The sequence below is a fragment of the Salmo salar genome, chromosome ssa12 (genome assembly GCF_905237065.1).
Source record: "Salmo salar chromosome ssa12, Ssal_v3.1, whole genome shotgun sequence".
In the NCBI taxonomy this organism is placed as follows: Eukaryota; Metazoa; Chordata; class Actinopteri; order Salmoniformes; family Salmonidae; genus Salmo; species Salmo salar.
Window position 1 is genome coordinate 6179581 of NC_059453.1, and position 18905 is coordinate 6198485.

At 41.6% G+C, this 18905-nt stretch overlaps 2 protein-coding genes and 1 long non-coding RNA gene across 6 annotated transcripts in view; 1 reads left to right on the top strand and 2 right to left on the bottom strand.

The window, feature by feature from the left end:
- Positions 1–18905, bottom strand: part of LOC106593835 (zinc finger protein 883-like) — a 262127-nt gene that overhangs the window by 175688 nt on the left and 67534 nt on the right. The window lies entirely within an intron of this gene.
- LOC106564024 (uncharacterized) lies at positions 1083–4953 on the top strand. The gene is made up of 6 exons (XR_006757839.1): positions 1083–1378; positions 2553–2622; positions 2906–3119; positions 3231–3293; positions 3417–3661; positions 3754–4953. It is a non-coding gene; the product is annotated as an uncharacterized lncRNA (long non-coding RNA).
- Positions 6344–17118, bottom strand: LOC106564022 (zinc finger protein 501). 3 transcript variants are annotated; one of them, XM_014129995.2, is made up of 2 exons: positions 16479–17118; positions 6344–7678 (listed from the first exon to the last, which is right to left on the bottom strand). In XM_014129995.2, exons 1-2 carry the CDS (start codon positions 16882–16884, stop codon positions 6621–6623), a joined length of 1464 nt encoding a protein of 487 aa, XP_013985470.1. In that variant the 5' UTR covers positions 16885–17118; the 3' UTR covers positions 6344–6620. The 3 variants fall into 3 exon arrangements, with proteins under 3 accessions (XP_013985470.1, XP_013985469.1, XP_045546509.1); XM_014129994.2 differs by having other exon boundaries at positions 6344–7681; XM_045690553.1 differs by lacking the exon at positions 6344–7678 and adding an exon at positions 8117–9785.

Sequence of the window (18905 nt, forward strand, 5' to 3'; positions counted from 1 at the left end):
CTACGGGCACGCCTTTCATCCGGACGTCAAAATACTGCCCCCTACCCTAGTGAAGTTAATAGACACTGTGGGTACAACATCACCGATGCACTTGCTAATTCAACTCGCTCACCGAATCAGCGTATTCATCAATGTTGTTGTTCGACGCTATGCGGATTGGTCGGACCAGCGTTGAACAGACCTGAGGGCGGGAGCTTCCTGTTTTAGTTTCTGTCTATAGGCTGGGAGCAACAAAATGGAGTCGTGGTCAGCTTTTCCAAAAAGAGGGTGGGGAGGGCCTTATATGTGTCGCGGAAGTTAGAATAACAGTGGTCTAGGGTTTTACCTGCCCTGGTAGCACAACTGATATGCTGATAAAATTTGGGGAGCCTTGTTTTCAGATTAGCCTTGTTAAAATCCCCACAGCTACAATAAATGCAGCCTCAGGATATGTGGTTTCCAGTTTACATAGTCCAATGAAGTTCTTTCAGGGCCGTCGATGTGTCTGCTTGGGGGGAATATACACGACTGTGATTATGATCGAAGAGAATTCTCTTGGTAGATAATGCGGTCAGCATTTGATTGTGAGGAATTCTAAGTCAGGTGAACAAAACAGAAGCAGCCCCTACACTGCTATATGATGGTATATTGGAGTGGGGGGGGACAGAAGCAGCCCCTACACTGCTATATGATGGTGTAGTGGAGGGGGGGGGGCAGAAGCAGCCCCTACACTGCTATATGATGGTGTAGTGGAGGGGGGGCAGAAGCAGCCCCTACACTGCTATATGATGGTATATTGGAGGGGGGACAGAAGCATCCCCTACACTGCTATATGATTGTATATTGGAGGGGGGGGCAGAAGCAGCCCCTACACTGCTATATGATGGTGTAGTGGGGGGGGGCAGAAGCAGCCCCTACACTGCTATATGATGGTATATTGGAGGGGGGGGACAGAAGCAGCCCTACACTGCTATATGATGGTGTGGGGGGGCAGAAGCAGCCCCTACACTGCTATATGATGGTATATTGGAGGGGGGGACAGAAGCAGCCCCTACACTGCTATATGATGGTATATTGGAGGGGGGACAGAAGCAGCCCCTGCACTGCTATATGATGGTGTAGTGGAGGGGGGCAGAAGCAGCCCCTGCACTGCTATATGATGGTGTAGCCCAATACGCCATTAATGAGCCAGAAGCTCATGGGCTGCAGTCTAGTGAAGGATCACACAAGGCCTGCAAAGTACACTGGTATGTATTTATAAATTATACAATTATACACACACACTAAAATGTGTGGTTCTGTTTATGTACTACTCTCTTTTTTGTTGTCTCTCTGTTTAAGGGGGTCGAGTACCTCTTCTCCCAGACCCATGGTGACCAGAGGCTGGAATCCAACCTCGGTAAGGACCCGGATGTCCCAGATGGGACACCTGATCTATTTGAGGGAGGGGAGGGAGAGGATGACCCTACCATCTCCTTGCACGCCCTCGATGAGAGTCTCCCACCAGTCTCTCCACTCAGGAAGGCCACTCCACCCAGGGGCGGAAATCCCGGGGGGGACGGGGGGGGACACGACCCCCCCATCCTAGGAAAAATATGATTTGTCCCCCCCAATATATCACTGAAACATAAATATGTAATTTAAATAATATTAATAATACGCAATGAAAGCAATTGTGCTGATTATAGACACTTAATAGCACGTTTTTAAGTTTCAAAAGATTGCGACCCCCCGCCCTTTGCCTCACAATGGTTTGATCAACTGCCAGTTCCTTAGCTTGCTACGTAACTGACGTGAGGTTAATCTAGTCAATCGTGCACACACACTAGCTGAATATGCAGAGCTAGCGCGCAAATATTAACTATTAAGCTAGCTAGTACCTATTCCATTTATGTGGCGTCGTCAAAGATGGAATCAGCATGCAGATGATGTAAGTTAGTGCTTCAAAGTCCCTGTGATAAGGTTAGCGATAAACTGAAGTCCAAACTGAACAGAACTACACTCTCATCTACCATTGTCTTAAATATATTTAATGGTCTCGTTGCAAAAGCTAAATTGTCGCAAGGGAACTTTTATTTATTTATTTTATTTCACCTTTATTTAACCCGGGTAGCAAAGATTATAGCAAACACCACTGAAACTGAATTGGTGCTCGCTAGCTTTGCAAATTCAGCTATTGTTGGAAGCCAGCCAATATGAAACAAACTATTAAAATTACAAAAGGTTGCAGCATATGTTGTGTAAATGGTGAAATCATACAGCTGTCAACTCTTGTCATTTTAATCCGTTTCACATTTGCTAGCTACCTTTTAGATCGAAGCCCATATAGAATGATTGAAGATGATAGAAGCCCATCTTCTACTGTAAATAACCTACACACTGTGTTTGTAGCCAGCCAGCCAGCCAGGTAGAAAAATGGCAGAAAAATAAAAGACGGACATCAGAGTATTTTTCAATACACCAAAACGCAAAGTAAGAACCCTAGTAGCCTAATATCTCAAAGACTAGTTGATAAAATGTTCATAAGAAAGAAATGAAATTCTAATGGAAATGTTTCACAATGATGTCATTAGGCAGAGCAGGCAACAGATGGCACACAGACAGCAGAGTTGGGGACAGATATGCAGAGACAGGGAGTCTCAGGTAAGTTTGTTGAGTCTTTGTTTGGCAACATTATGAAAGGTTCTCAATTTTTTTGACTTGTAAAATAGGAACATAATTGGAAAATGCCACTCTCAACTTAAACTGGTGACTGAACTAAGATTTGTTAAAGGCAATGGTATTGCTGTTGTGATTAGTTGTGTAGTTTTGGGTACCGGTAGTTAGGAGTACGGCAAACACCTTATTTCTTTGGTTCCTCAATATACATTTACCATATTACAATGTAGGCTATGTGTTACAGCACTACTTTTGGTGTCCCCCTCAGGAATTGCTCTTGAGAAAATTTCATGTAATTGTCCCCTCCAAAGTGGATATCAGATTTTCGCCCCTGACTCCACCGCCCACTGAGCTCACTCAACCCAACCCATCCCAGCTACCTGTCAACCCATCCCAGCTAGCTACCAACTGCTCTATTTTATGATGACACTACGGAGGAGGTGGACACTGCATTCGCTGCCGATCAGGACACGGAGGATGATGTAAGTGCCTATCCACATCCTAAACAACTCACATTGCTTAAGTTTCTTTCCATTCATAACTATTAATCCGACGATTAATCCAACCCTTCCCCATGACTCTTCTATTTCCAGGAGTACATAGGACCTGATGGGGTTAGTGGATACCAGCACGTGGTCCTCCTTGCCAAGAGTCTGGTGAGGCTGCTGGAGGGGTCATGGTTCTCCAATAGGCACATAGTTCTAATCTCATTACAACACATAAAGCCATGAGTGTATTTCTCAGTAACGTGATGTTTCCTTTTCTTAATCTACCTTCAGCTCCCTGCTTGGCTAAGGCTCTGGACCTGCTCAGTGGCCCAACACCAGCAGGACAGTAGAGGCCATTTTCATTGAGCTGTGCCACAAACACCCTGCTGGCAAGACGATGCTTGGAAACCGGGTTAACAGGTTACCATCCTGGGGGATTACAGGAGAATCAGAACCATGGTGCTGGTCAGCCCAAACCTGAATACCCACACAAGGCTGCAACTGTTCCAGGTCAACAAGTTGACCTTGACACAGTGGTAAGTTTTATATGTTGGTATATTTTATGTGTAGTTCACTGGTTGACAGTGTTACTGATAACAATTAAGATATTTCATGTTTTTCCACACAGGTACAACAAACGGATATCCTCCATGTAGAGAGTGACTCTGCACCAGACCAGAGGGAGGAGTCAGTCCCCTTCCACCCTGCAGTCAGGAGCACAGCACCGCTGCCAGCCCCATCATCCAGCAGCACCTACCAGCTTCCAGAGGACAGAACGGGGCAGGCTACACAGCGTGGCAGAGCAGCCACTCCTACCATCACCCAGTCTGCCTACCTACCTTCCTCCCTAATTCTCCAGTCTCCCAAGACCTGCCCTCGACCTGCACTCCTCTACCCCCTCCTGCTGGTGGACCCAAGGTCTCCAGGACCACCGAATGGAGGAGGAGGAAGAGGTTGTAGTCTGGGACGTACGAAGGATACAACTGCTCTAAATTACTCTTTTTTTTTTTATGGCATTCATCTTCATTCACCTTAACTTGTACATACATCTCTTGTATATTTATTTATTTAATGGGACATTTACTTAACTAGGCAAGTCAGTTAAGAACAAATTCTTATTTACAATGACGGCCTACACCGGCAAAACCCGGACGACGCCCTATGGGACTCCAAATCACGGACTTGTACAGTGGGTGTAGGGGACATCATGTTGTGTTGGGAACACATGTACAGTGGGTGTAGGGGACATCATGTTGTGTTGGGAACACATGTACAGTGGGTGTAGGGGACATCATGTTGTGTTGGGAACACATGTACAGTGGGTGTAGGGGACATCATGTTGTGTTGGGAACACATGTACAGTGGGTGTAGGGGACATCATGTTGTGTTGGGAACACATGTACAGTGGGTGTAGGGGACATCATGTTGTGTTGGGAACACATGTACAGTGGGTGTAGGGGACATCATGTTGTGTTGGGAACACATGTACAGTGGGTGTAGGGGACATCATGTTGTGTTGGGAACACATGTACAGTGGGTGTAGGGGACATCATGTTGTGTTGGGAACACATGTACAGTGGGTGTAGGGGACATCATGTTGTGTTGGGAACACATGTACAGTGGGTGTAGGGGACATCATGTTGTGTTGGGAACACATGTACAGTGGGTGTAGGGGACATCATGTTGTGTTGGGAACACATGTACAGTGGGTGTAGGGGACATCATGTTGTGTTGGGAACACATGACATTCCCTGTGACAATCAATAATAATTGAATTCAAGTTAATTGAATAAATTTTTTAAATAAAAGCACTTTTTCTCCCTTGAAATTCATTTTGATTTATTTTCATACACTCTTTATAAAGTTAAACAAATAAAAAAATACAAGTAAATCGGTGATAATTTTCTACTCAGTCAATAAAGACACTGTTTAAAGAGTTGTAACAAACAAAAACTGAATGCATGCTGTCCAACACTATATTTGGAAAAAAGGATCAACAGAGGAGGGAAGACCAAAAGACCCAGCTACAGTGTGACAGAATAAAAAGGCAGCCGAGGGAAAGAGAGGAGAGAGCCCAGTGGCGTACTGGGAAACACAAGGACCCCACACCTGACATTTAGCCGTCCACAGTGGTCTCCAGTTCTGAACAGGCGCTTCTTTACTTTTTAAAAAAAGGTCCATTTTTTTAAAATTCCATAAATTTTGTTCATCTTAAAAAATTTACAATTCAAACAAAATCAATACAAGTCGATCAAAAGAAAAACAATCAATTACCCCCCAAAAATGGATGCATTCGTTCAAATAGCATGTAACAATCATAATTAAATATAGCAATATATTGTGTGGCGTGCTCAATAAAACACTAATGCTTGTTTGTCCTTCTGTAGACAAGAACCTGATGCCAGCTCCAACCGGAAGGTCGTTAACCCCCCCCCCGCCCCTGAAATTCAGCCGTCCCTGTTGGCCCCCAGTTCTGAACAGGCACCCCCCTCCAAAAGGTAAGTTCTCTTAAATTCACATTTGTGTGTTTGACTATAGCATTTTTACGCAATGTGTTTAATAAGCCACTACCTGGGTCCCTCTGTAGACAAGAACCTCAAGCCAGCTCCATCCAGAAACAACAAGGGGGTCCAGAGGACAGCTAAGCGGTGCCCACCAACAAGCAACCCCCCTAATGCTAGAGTTGCTGCTGCTTCCACCCTTGTAAAAGGCCTCCCCCTGACCAGGGCCATAGATTTGAGGAGGAGAATTGCACAGGCTGGTCATGGACCTGTCAGGAAGAGGAGGTTACCTGTTGCTTTCCCCTGCGGGATATGTGGCAAGCCCAAAATAAAATAATTTAGCCAAATGTAGTAGTTAAATTAAGTATTTGTTTTATCTGTTTTCTTGGTTGGTAAATAAAGTAGAGCTTGAGAGCCTAAAACAATCATGTGTCAAATAGCTCATTTGTTATTCTGTTTTAGAATTTTGGGAAGCGTTATTACATGAATATTACAGAGTTAATTCAATTCCTTAACATTTTTACCACAACTTCATTTGAGCCATCTTTGGGGGCCCTGTAAAGTCTGTTAAGGTGCTCCAGGGGCCCTGTGCAGCCCCCAGGGGCCAACCTACAGGATGGCCATGGATCTTTTGTGCAGGGGTCAAAACAAAAACAAAAAATATTTTGTGTGTGCTTCATCTTGTGTATTCTGACCTATGTAACTCCTATCTTCTGATCATTCCTCATAATCACCCAGATGTCTTCTTTCCAAATATACCAAGTTTTTGCATTTCAGAATCATGTAATTACACATCAATAGCAGTTACTTTTGGGTATGTCTATTTAGGCAGAAATCTACATTTTGCCATTTTCTCTCGTGATTTCAGGTCCTCTGGAAATGTCTTTCCACAATGAGAGCAGTGGTATGTCTTCTCCTGTGTATGTATTTTGTCATGCTCTTTCAAGCCCCTTAACTGAACAAAACCCTTTTCACACTGGGAGCAGAGGTGAGGCTACCCTCCTTTATGTGTCACCTCATGCGTTTTCAGGTTCCCTAACCTGGTAAAACGCCTTCCACACTGAGAGCACTGGAATGGCTTCTCTCCTGTGTGTGTCATTGCATGCGTTTTCAAGTTCCCTAACCGGGTATAACTATTTCCACACTGCAGGCATTTGAATGGCTTCTCTCTTGTGTGTATTATTTTATGCGCTTCCAGATGCCATGACTGGATAAATCCCTTTCCACACTGAGAGCATTGGAAAGGCCTCTCTACAGAGTGTATTCTCTCATGCTTTTTCATGTCCCCTAATGATAAATAGGTATTTTCACATTGGGAGCAATGATAGGGCTTATCTCCTGTGTGTGTGTATATCTTATGTGATTTGAGGGACCCCAACCTTGTAAAACTCTTTCCACACTGGGAGCAGTGGTAAGGCTTCACTCCGGTGTGTGTTCTCTTATGCTCGTTCAGTTGCCCTGACCAGCTAAAACTACTTGTACAATGGGAACAGTGATAAGGCTTTTCCCTTGTGTGTGTTCTCTCATGAGATTTCAGGTCCCCTGATCGGGAAAATGTCCTTCCACAGTGAGAGCATTGGAATGGTTTTTCTCCTGTGTGTGTTCTCTTATGCTCTCGCAGATGTGTTGACTGGATAAATCTCTTTCCACAGTGGAAGCATTGGTAAGGCTTGTCTCCTGTGTGTATTCTTTTATGTATTTCAAGGCTCCCTAACCGTGTAAAACTCTTTCCACACTGAGAGCAGTGATAAGGCTTTTCCCCCGTGTGTGTTCTCTCGTGTGATTTCAGGTTCCTTGATAGGGAAAATCTATTTTCACACTGGGAGCATTGGAAAAGCTTCTCCCCCGTGTGTGTCATCTCATGCTTTCTCAGATTCCATACTCGGGTAAAACTCTTTCCACATGGAGAGCAGTTGTAAGACTTCTTCTCTGCATGTGTTCTATTATGGTTTTTCAGGCTCCATAAACGGGTATAACTCTTTCCACACTGTGAACAGTGGTGTCGTCTCGCTGGTTCAGACGTGTCTGGTTCCTCTGAGTCGGGTCTCTCTTCTGCTAAAGACAAACAGAGTGGTTAAAACAGGGAGACCTGAATGAAATCTCCACATACATTTGACATTTTAGTCATTTAGCAGACCCTCTTATCCAGAGAGACTTACAGTCAAGTGCTCTATTGTTTACATGACCCATGTATTTTACACTGTGTGGCTTTAAGAGAATAGTATGGTCACTATCCAGAGCAACTTGCAGTTAGTGCATCCATCTTAAGGTAGCTAGGTGAGACAACCACAACAGTAAGCACATTGATGCAAATAATCATGATTCTGCCAGGTAGGCATAGCCTACTTTGTAGTACCTTATAATTGCCTTTCAGTCTACCTGAAGACATTAGCATCGCTAACAGCTACACAGGGTGGTAGACATATATTTCCCAATGGCAGACAAACATCAACTACATCACACCTGCCCAGGCCCACATGCTCACCCCCCCCCCCATCTCCAGTGCCCGCATCACTCTACACAAACATGTCCTCAAACTGCACCATTTTGTTTTCTCTCCGTCGCTCACCCACTTTCAACATTTAGATAAAGCATTTGACCTTTCCATTGTGTTACCGATAGAGGATTGATTGATTTCCAGTTACAAGTTTAAGTACAAGTTTTTTCAAGATGATGAGAAAAGTACAAAAAAAAAAAGTTTCTTTTTTGGCAGAACCACCTTCTGGAACATGTGAACTTTCAAATGAAATTAGGGTATTCTTATTTATTAAGATGTCCACACCTCTGCTGTTACTACAGTAGGTGGCAGCATAGGCCTCTCCAACCTAGCTCCTCTTTAAATATTACATTTCTCCTTTTTTTCTATGTAATCTCTTTAAGTGTTCAAGAACCATGTGCTTTTTCCCATCATGAAGCCCGTGCACATTGCAGGCAATACGTTAGATAGAATCAAAGTTAACCTTGTCAGTTCCATCTATCATTGAAGAACCAGATAAAACTATTTAGCAGACATGTCATGAGGGCAATGGGCATTCCATGGAATAGGAGAGTCATAGTGTGAATACATAGTTATTACATACATTACATACATAAAGCATGTGGGCTGAGCAAAGATATTTAACAGAGAACACACAAAAAACATAAAGCAAAGTACTTTGTTTTTTTGAGGCACTGGGTCTTTTTATGGCTTTTAAGATCCAACTCCTTTCCTAATGTACCAACAGACTGGATTATGATGTCATTGTAAATACATTACAGAAAGACTGTCACTTAAGTACTGTGGTCAGTTTTAATACAATTTCTATACACAATAAACTATCACATACAAATGGTTCTAAAACCATGATGAACTACGTCTCTTTCCACACCGGGACCATTGCTAAATTATCTCGTGTGGATTATTTCATGCTCTTTCAGTTGCTGAGCAGTGCTAGTGTCTGTGCTCATGCACTTTCATATAGCATAAATTCTTAAAGCTCTTTACACACTGGGAGCGGTGGTAAGGTTTCACTCCAGAGAGTATTATTTTATGTTCTTTCAGGCATATTGATGAGGCAAAATTCTTTCCACACACAGCAATGGTAGGGTTTCTCTAAAAGGAGTGTCCTCATGTTATTTTGGGGACCCTAATGAGAAAAATGTATTTCCACACTAGGAACAGTGACGAGGCTTATTATATACAGCGTTAGCTCAAGATTTTCAGGTTATTTATCTGGGAAAGTGTCTTTCCACACAGAGCAGTGGAAAGGATTCTCCCCTGTGTGTGTTTTCTCACGTATTTTCAGGCTCACTAACCACCTAAAACTCTTTCCACACTGGGAGCATTGGTAAGGCTTCTCTCCAGAGTGTATTCTCCCATGTATTTTCAGGCTTGATAACCAGTTAACGCTTTCTACACTGGGAGCAGTGGAAAGGCTTCTCTCCTGTGTGTATTAGCTCATGCAATTTCAGGCTTCTTAAGTGGCTAAACCTTTTTCACACTGGGAGCAGTGGTAAGGCTTCTCTGTGTGACCTCTCTTATGGTCTTTCAGGTGTCCTAACCACCAAAAACTCATTCCACAGTGGCAGTAGTGATGTTGTATTGCTGGTTTGGACGTCTCTCGGTCTGGTTCCCCTGAAGGACTCTTCCCGCTGTCAGAGGGAGAGTCTGGTCTCTCTCCTGCCAAAGACAGAGTATTGGGATAAATACTTGCTACAAAAATAATTCTCAATACATGGGGCACTGAACAGTCAACCCTGTGCAGACTGCCACGAGGAAACAGAATTAAGAACATATTTTCTGGTACTGTCCATCGGTGGCTCGCTTTTGGAGTCAGGTTCAGGAATGGTTATGTCATGTCATAACATCCGGGTTCAGATGGACCTGCGAAATATCATTATACTATTTATTTTTGGGGCAATCATTTTTTTTTTTTAATCTGTGGATTTTGGAAGGTTGGCGTTAAGATCAGAATGAATGGTGGAATGGCTGCTGTGGGTGAAAATCCAGCACTTTAAAAAAAAAGTGGAATATGTGTAATTATTTAAAAGGGATACTTCGGGGTTTTGGCAATGAGGCCCTTTTTCTATTTCCCCAGAGTCAGATGAACTCGTGGATTTCATTTTTATGCGTGCGGTTTGAAGGTAGTTGCTAACTAGCATTATTGCTAACTAGCGTTAGCAGAAGAATTACTGGAAGTCTAGATCGTTGTGCAAAACTAGCTCTAACTTCCTTCCTACTGGACACAGACATAAAAAAATAGTATCCACGAGATCATCTGCCTGGGGAAGTAGATAAAGGGCTTCATTGACAAAAATCCAGACGTATCCCTTTTACCCTTTGATGTGTATAAACACGCGGAAGTGATCATTCTACACTCAAACCGGTGCGATTAGAACACTTCATTAAGAACGTCTAGTTACGATTGACACAACAGTCAGCGTTGGACAGTTTTTTTACAGAAACATTTAGCAGTGTTTACAACGTTATGTCCTCAATATGAGCGGTTTATTTTTGGATGCAATGTTCAGACGTTCACAGTAGTAGAAACACAATTCTAAACCCAATCAGAAAATGTAGGCTACATTAGGGCTGGGCGGTATACCGTATTTGACGCAGGGACCGGTTTTGGTTTTTACTTTCCCTTCTTTAACGGTATTTTAAATGTTTGGTTTGTTAAATCTGATACTCTGTAATTTCGCTTTGCTCTCTCCATGCCACTTTCCACACAGACCTAGCCCCGCCCCCGTCACTCAAGGAGCGCATTTGTTGTTGCTCGACCACGAGAGACACTTGTGTTCAGTCTGCCTGGTCAATGCAGCACATGCAACAATGTTGATGACAATGATGCTATTTCCACTTTGCTTCTTAATATAAATCCACTAGTGTTCTATAATTACACTATTAGTTTGTGTTACATCTGCAAACAGCTAGTTTGTCTTGTCCTAGCAAGTTGAGCCTAAATCTTGTTAGCTGCTAATTGTTAGCCGCTTATGCAATGATAATGCGCTAATGCTGCAAATGCAGCACAGCTAATAAATGTACTGAGTTATAGCAAACGTAATTAGCTGTACAGCCTTATAATAACAGTGATGGTGCAGACCTAAATCAGGATGTTGTTTGTGCTACAGTATCTTCTAAATCAAAGACAAAGCAAGAATATGTTACATTCAATGTAGTCAAAGATGATAGGATCCCGTAGGAAACTTTGGTTCCTAGCCTGTCACAATAACTCCTCCCTGGCATTTTCATTTGTTGTCATGTTAAAACACTGTATTCAGTGCCCACTATTATCATTTGTTGTCATGTTAAAACACTGTATTCAGTGCCCACTATTATATTCTAACTATATAATTTGAATAATCATTCTATTTCCATGATTTCAACAATTCACCCAAGTGCTTCGCTCTAAATCGCAAAGTCAAATAATTGTTAAAAATAAGGCCTAGATTGTTTGCCCATTTCGTGCAGCCCTATGTGGCAGTGTGGAAATGATCGAGTGCATGAAATACATAAATTGATGAAAATGCAGAAACTTATTTTGGGTTGAAGTTGAGTTGAACAGTATAAAACAATCAGAACGGAGAAAGACCCATTGAAATCACTTAGAATGTATGTGTTATCACCCCAGAGTCACAATACTACTCATAAAGAACATTTAGAATGTATTTGTTGTCACCCCAGGGTCACTATACTACTCATAAAGAACATTTAGAATGTATGTGTTATCACCCCAGGGTCACTATACTACTCATAAAGAACATTTAGAATGTGTGTGTTATCACCCTAGGGTCACTATACTACTCATAAAGAACATTTAGAATGTGTGTGTTATCACCCTAGGGTCACTATACTACTCATAAAGAACATTTAGAATGTATGTGTTATCACCCCAGGGTCACAATACTACTCATAAAGAACATTTAGAATGTGTGTGTTGTCACCCCAGGGTCACTATACTACTCATAAAGAACATTTAGAATGTATTTGTTGTCACCCCAGGGTCACAATACTACTCATAAAGAACATTTAGAATTTAGAATGTATTTGTTGTCACCCCAGGGTCACTATACTACTCATAAAGAACATTTAGAATTTAGAATGTATTTGTTGTCACCCCAGGGTCACTATACTACTCATAAAGAACATTTAGAATTTAGAATGTATTTGTTGTCACCCCAGGGTCACTATACTACTCATAAAGAACATTTAGAATTTAGAATGTATTTGTTGTCACCCCAGGGTCACAATACTACTCATAAAGAACATTTAGAATGTATTTGTTGTCACCCCAGGGTCACTATACTACTCATAAAGAACATTTAGAATGTATTTGTTGTCACCCCAGGGTCACTATACTACTCATAAAGAACATTTAGAATGTGTGTGTTAGCACCCCAGGGTCACAATACTACTCATAAAGAACATTTAGAATGTGTGTGTTATCACCCCAGGGTCACTATACTACTCATAAAGAACATTTAGAATGTATGTGTTATCACCCCAGGGTCACAATACTACTCATAAAGAACATTTAGAATGTGTGTGTTGTCACCCCAGAGTCACAATACTACTCATAAAGAACATTTAGAATGTGTGTGTTATCACCCCAGGGTCACAATACTACTCATAAAGAACATTTAGAATGTATGTGTTATCACCCCAGGGTCACAATACTACTCATAAAGAACATTTAGAATGTATGTGTTATCACCCCAGGGTCACAATACTACTCGTAAAGAACATTTAGAATGTGTGTGTTATCACCCCAGGGTCACTATACTACTCATAAAGAACATTTAGAATGTATTTGTTGTCACCCCAGGGTCACTATACTACTCATAAAGAACATTTAGAATGTATGTGTTATCACCCCAGGGTCACTATACTACTCATAAAGAACATTTAGAATTTAGAATGTATTTGTTGTCACCCCAGGGTCACTATACTACTCATAAAGAACATTTAGAATGTGTGTGTTGTCACCCCAGAGTCACAATACTACTCATAAAGAACATTTAGAATGTATGTGTTATCACCCCAGGGTCACAATACTACTCGTAAAGAACATTTAGAATGTGTGTGTTATCACCCTAGGGTCACAATACTACTCATAAAGAACATTTAGAATGTGTGTGTTATCACCCTAGGGTCACAATACTACTCATAAAGAACATTTAGAATGTGTGTGTTATTACCCCAGGGTCACAATACTACTCATAAAGAACATTTAGAATGTGTGTGTTATTACCCTAGGGTCACGCACTACTCAAAGCAAATGTAGACTTCTGTTATTCATAAACATAAAACCCCATCAAATACCCCAAAAAATAAATACAATTGAATTCTCCGGTTGGATGTACTGCCAAATTCTCTAAAATGACATTTCAGGCGGCTTATGGTAGAGAAATTACATTAAATTCTCTGGCAACAGCTCTGGTGGACATTCCTGCAGTCAGCATGCCAATTGCACACTCCCTCAAACTTGAGACATCTGTTGCATTGTGTTGTGTGACAAATTTTAATTTTTATTTTAGAGTGGCCTTTAATTGTCCCCAGCTCAAGGTGCACCTGTGTAATGATCATGCTGTTTAATCAGCTTCTTGATATGCCACGCCTGTCAGGTGGATGGATTATCTTGGCCAAGTAGAAATTCTCACTAACAGAGATGTAAACAAATTTGTGCACAAAATTTGAGAGAAATAAGCTTTTGGTGTGTATGGAACATTTCTGGGATATTTTATTTATAGGTTGCGTTTATATTTTTGCTCTTTCACTAGTGTTGCTTTCAATTGTATGGCATAGACAGTCTGCAGGAACCCAAAAGTTAAATGCAATTCCAGTGGGCAGGGAAATGGGTCATTATGAAAAGGGGAATTTGAGACAGAATATCATATTATAAAAAATACTTTCCAAACGTGGGTCTGTTGTAGACCCACTTCCTTTCTGCTAACCTCGAGTGAAAATAAAGGTCCCCCATTTGTTGTCCACATTATGGCGCACGTGCAGGATTTTTATTTTGTTTTTGTGCAATCCAATTGCTAGCCAGCTATGGATAAGGGAAATGTTCAACACAAAGAATGACTATGATTAAATTCATGTAGATGACTGTCTAAACTAGCTTTGTTCACTATATTTATATATCTAATATACACTGTCAACCAGATAAAACGAATTTAAGGCTGGCTAGCTAGTTAGCTAGCTAATTCAGTTCCACTGTCAGCCAGCTAACGTTGGATTAACTAGCTTTATGTTTTGTATCCATTTATCAAAACGAGCTTGATGACCAAATACTGTCAATACCCAACACAGTCAATGTAATAAAACTAAATTTGGTTGAAACTAAGTTTGGCTATCGAGCAATTTAGCTAGCTAGCTAACGCTACCTTAGCTGAAAATATCCGATGGCGGAGTGAAGAAAAACCCTTGGAATAGTGACGCATCAACCTCTCCACATTCCAATAATCCTTCACAAGGTTTCTCAGTTGGGACCAAATTGGGACACTCACCGACCAGAGCCTACTGGACAAAATACGTTGTAGAGGGCATGAAAATGGCAGTCTCCCCTCCCATCAACAATATAAATCTAAAGTATAACATTTTGTCCACCATGTGCCATGGAGATGCCTTCCTCGCCATAACCCAAACCCTTGCGACACCATCAAAGTCGGCACGCCGTTTGCCCAGCTGAAGCCACCTGACACTGATCGTGCCTTCACTCAGCCGAGTTCGGCCTCATCCCTGGTGCCAGCTGGGAAGCCGACCAAGTAGACCAGCACCATAGAGTTTATATAATACAAGCGCAGCTAACTGTGTTCTGAGGTCAAGTGGTAAAAATATTACAAAGAAAATTCCACCACTTTATACTATAACCAGTTAAACTACGCCTCCCAGACTGCATTGCAACTCCCAGCATGCAATTCCCCACTGGAAATCGTTAGCAATTAGCAAGTCCAGCTGAAGTGTAAATATACATGACATTCCATGTTTATTTGGGGTTATGATCAAGTTATAATGCTGAATATATGTTCATACCATTGTCACCAATCAACTGCATTACACTCAAAATAATTCGAATTCAGATGCTAATATAGTAGAAGAAACTAGCTCGCTAACCAAACCCATTATGATGGTTAGGGAGTGAACCTTATTTATAATAAGCATTACATGGATAAAATCGGAACTCTCTGAAATTAAAACTGATGGCTCTCTTCAGCTAAATAAATTTAACCTAAACCCTCCCTGATTACTTGAATTAGAAAAAAGTGTACCCAAAAGAATAATTAAAACAAAGTGAATAGCAGAGAACAGAGCTTTAGAGCTTTAGATAGGCCGTTTAGAAACTGTTCTTCGTTATGTAAGCATCACATGGCAACGCAGGAACTTTAATAGTGCACAGGGCTATGGGCCAGAAGGTTGTGGATTCGTGGACAAGAGTAAGGGTTGGAAATATTTCCTTTATCGTAAAAGCATTACACATCATTTTACATATTTGCACAAACTTTCTAATACCACACGAAATTACAGGCTGCCAATAGACAGAGACAGGATGAACACACAGGCCTATCATATTTCTCCAATGGCAAATCATTGTCTTGTTTACAACGAAACAGTCCCTGTCCTTAGGAATCTGAGCACTTTCTACCCCAGACAGTGTAGGCCGACCGACGCAGAAACATGTACACTTTAACTGCTGGCTAATCTTCCTCCGTGGCTTAACCAAACGAGAGAAGGCCATATAAGTGTCCATCATCTTCCATTGATTTGATATCAACATAACATGCTTGCCACACAAGCAGAGCAGCAATGCAATTGTCTCCCTCTCTCGACGGGAAGCGCAAGAATCAGAGCGCATGCCTTTTTTGCGACTTTTTCCCAAATCATCGTTATAGAGTCCCATCATGCAGCACACATGTATGATTTCTAAGATATTTCCAGGTTTATAGCCCTACCACAACTAAATAAATAATGTATTTTATTGTGATGGTTAACATTTATTTATTCTTATTTTTTTTTACTTCGATGTTTCAACGGTTGTAACCGTGGATGCCTGGAGATGCTAAACATGTTTGTGTGTCTGGACCCTTCTACATTATGCCATTTACATCAAAATTAGATATTTGGTTGTAAAAAAAAAAGCTGAATTCTCCTTTGGTGTGAAATCGCAAAAACTTGGGCAGCACACACCATACAATACATCTCTGGGTCACCAATCACACCTTTTAATTAGATGTTGAAAACCGTTCTCTTGTACTGAGCGCACCCCTGACCAACATGTGAAAAGTTTAGAACTTCCGAGGAAAGCCTCGTAAAAATGACACGTTAGTTCAACAACTGCAGAGTTTGTGCCCCTAATTTTAAGACAATACTCACTGGTGTTAAGATCTCTTGTCTCCTCTTCCTCCTCCACTCGCAAAATGTCTTCCTCTTTTATTGAGATATCCTCCTCTTCCTCTTTCACTCCAAAAGGTTCTTTCTCTTCTTTCAATGTGATAGCCTCCTCTTCCTCCTTTTTAATTCTGAAAGCTTCTACCTCCTCCTCTTCCTCCTTTTTAATTCTGAAAGCTTCTACCTCCTCCTCTTTCACTGTTACAGCCTCTATCCCCTCGTTCTCCTTTTTCATTCTTAAAGGTTCTTCCTCTTCTTTCACTGTAACATCCTCCTCTTCTTCTTCTTCTTCTTCTTCTTCTTTCACGACAATGTTCAGCGCCAGCGCTTCTTTCTCTGTCCCGCAGACCTCTTCTTTTTTTAGCAGGGGGGAGTATCTTAGTGAGCTCATGGTCGGAGATGGTAGCTAGTCAGCATTAGCGACTAGCCTAAATCTTACATTAATCTGAACGAATTAGTAAATTTAACAAGCAAGTTACGTTTAAGTTAACTAGGAGAAACGTAAACATAATTGTGTAAAAAACACAGATTAATATAAATACAATTTACGCTTCAATGTGTCGGTTTTAGGTTGACTAGCAAACTACGGAGGTGGCTGCATCAGTTGCCGAGTGGTTGTTGAAGAAGCGTCCGGTCCACTAGATTAGACGTCACGCAAGAAGCATAATCTGAAAGACTCACATCGCCATCTGATGACTGGAGTTGGTAAAGCAGTTATTCACTACATTGTTTATGCTGGAAAACAATGTTACAACAAATAATTAAAACAATTAACAGATACCTTTTCTCTTATAGCCAAGACTTTCCTCTACACAAGACAATTACTTTATTATGCCCATGGGAAAATGTTTATTTGTGGATAAAAACATATCAAATAAAATGTTATTGGTCACAAACACATATTTAGCAGATGTTATTGCAGATGTAGCAAATTGCTTGTCATGAAGCATACAAAGGACATCAAGACAACTGCAGACAATAAATATGAGAATAGAAAAAGTGAAATCGTAGGTGATTCATAATGATTGAACTGTACACATCAGTATATTACCAACCACATTGTCCAGTGTAGACCTGCTAGTTATTGTCATTCAGCAGCCTTATTTTTTGTATTTAACCTTTATTTATACAGCATGTAGTTCACTTATGATTTTAGTAAGTTCAATCCTGAATTGTTTAAAAGGAGCATGCCTATTGCATACATCCTGGAATGCGTTGTGGAAGTAAGAAGATTAATTCTATTCCATTCAATGCTAAATACATCATGTAAAAAAACCTTGAATATCAAACTGCTTCCAGTTTCTCTACGTAATGAAACGTGGAGATCGCTTAGGATCTCTCACACAGGCAATGGCACAGTGATCACTTACTGTCCTGCTGGACCCACTAGTGATTGTCATTCAGCCTTATTGCCACTGGGATAAAGGATTGTTTGGTTCTGTTCCTTTAATGCCCTGGTGTCCGGTAACGGCGCCCGAAGGGGAGTAGCTCAAACTCCTCGTATAGAGGACGTCTGGGGTCCAACAGAACCCTGTAGGCTTTAGTGAGGGTTCTTTTGTCATAAACGACCCCCAGACTTATTGGCTTGACCCCCTAGCACCTCCAGACTTGTCACCTTGAGCCTCCTTTGCCAGCACTTCCCCTGCGAGCTTATTGGCTTGACCCCTAGCACCTTAGTTGCTGAGCTAACCATTTTTCTTAGCATGCCTCTGAGACACATTGGCATTTCCGTACCAGCAAATGATACACAATGTTAAAACACTTCCAATGAATGCCTTGTAAAACTATTACAGTAAAACACGATCAACACTAAAAGGAGCCAGCTTCCTTAAACAGTAGAACCTCTGCTGTCCTTTCTTATGGATCAGCTCTGTGCATTTCCACTGTAGCTTGTAGTCAGGTACAACACCCAGGTATTAATACTTCTCCACTCTAGGTCTGACAGCAGTCAGTGGGGAAGATGTTATGCATATTGACTTAAGGAGAAAAAAATAACATCTCTTTGGTATTGTTTTTGTCTTCAGAACTAAGTGAGAGTCGTTGCACCACTTCACAGTCCTCCAAGAGTGGCTTGTGCTTGAGTGGATTGACCAATGCGGTGTCGTTTACAAACTTTAATCAGGTGTCTACCAGGGTAGCAGCTTTTACAATCATTGGTGTACAAGATGCACAGCAGAGGGAAAAAAAGCACACTGCAGAGGCCTCCCGAGTGGCGCAGCGGTCTAAGGCACTGCAGTGCTTGAGGTGTCACTACAGATCCGGGTTCGATCCAGGCCTGTGTCGCAAACGGGAGACCAATGAGGCGACGCACAATTGTCCCAGCGTTGTCCGAGTTGGGGGAGGGTTTGGCTTGCAGGGATGTCCATGTCACATCACGCTCTAACAACTCCTTGTGGCAGGCCAGGCGCGTGC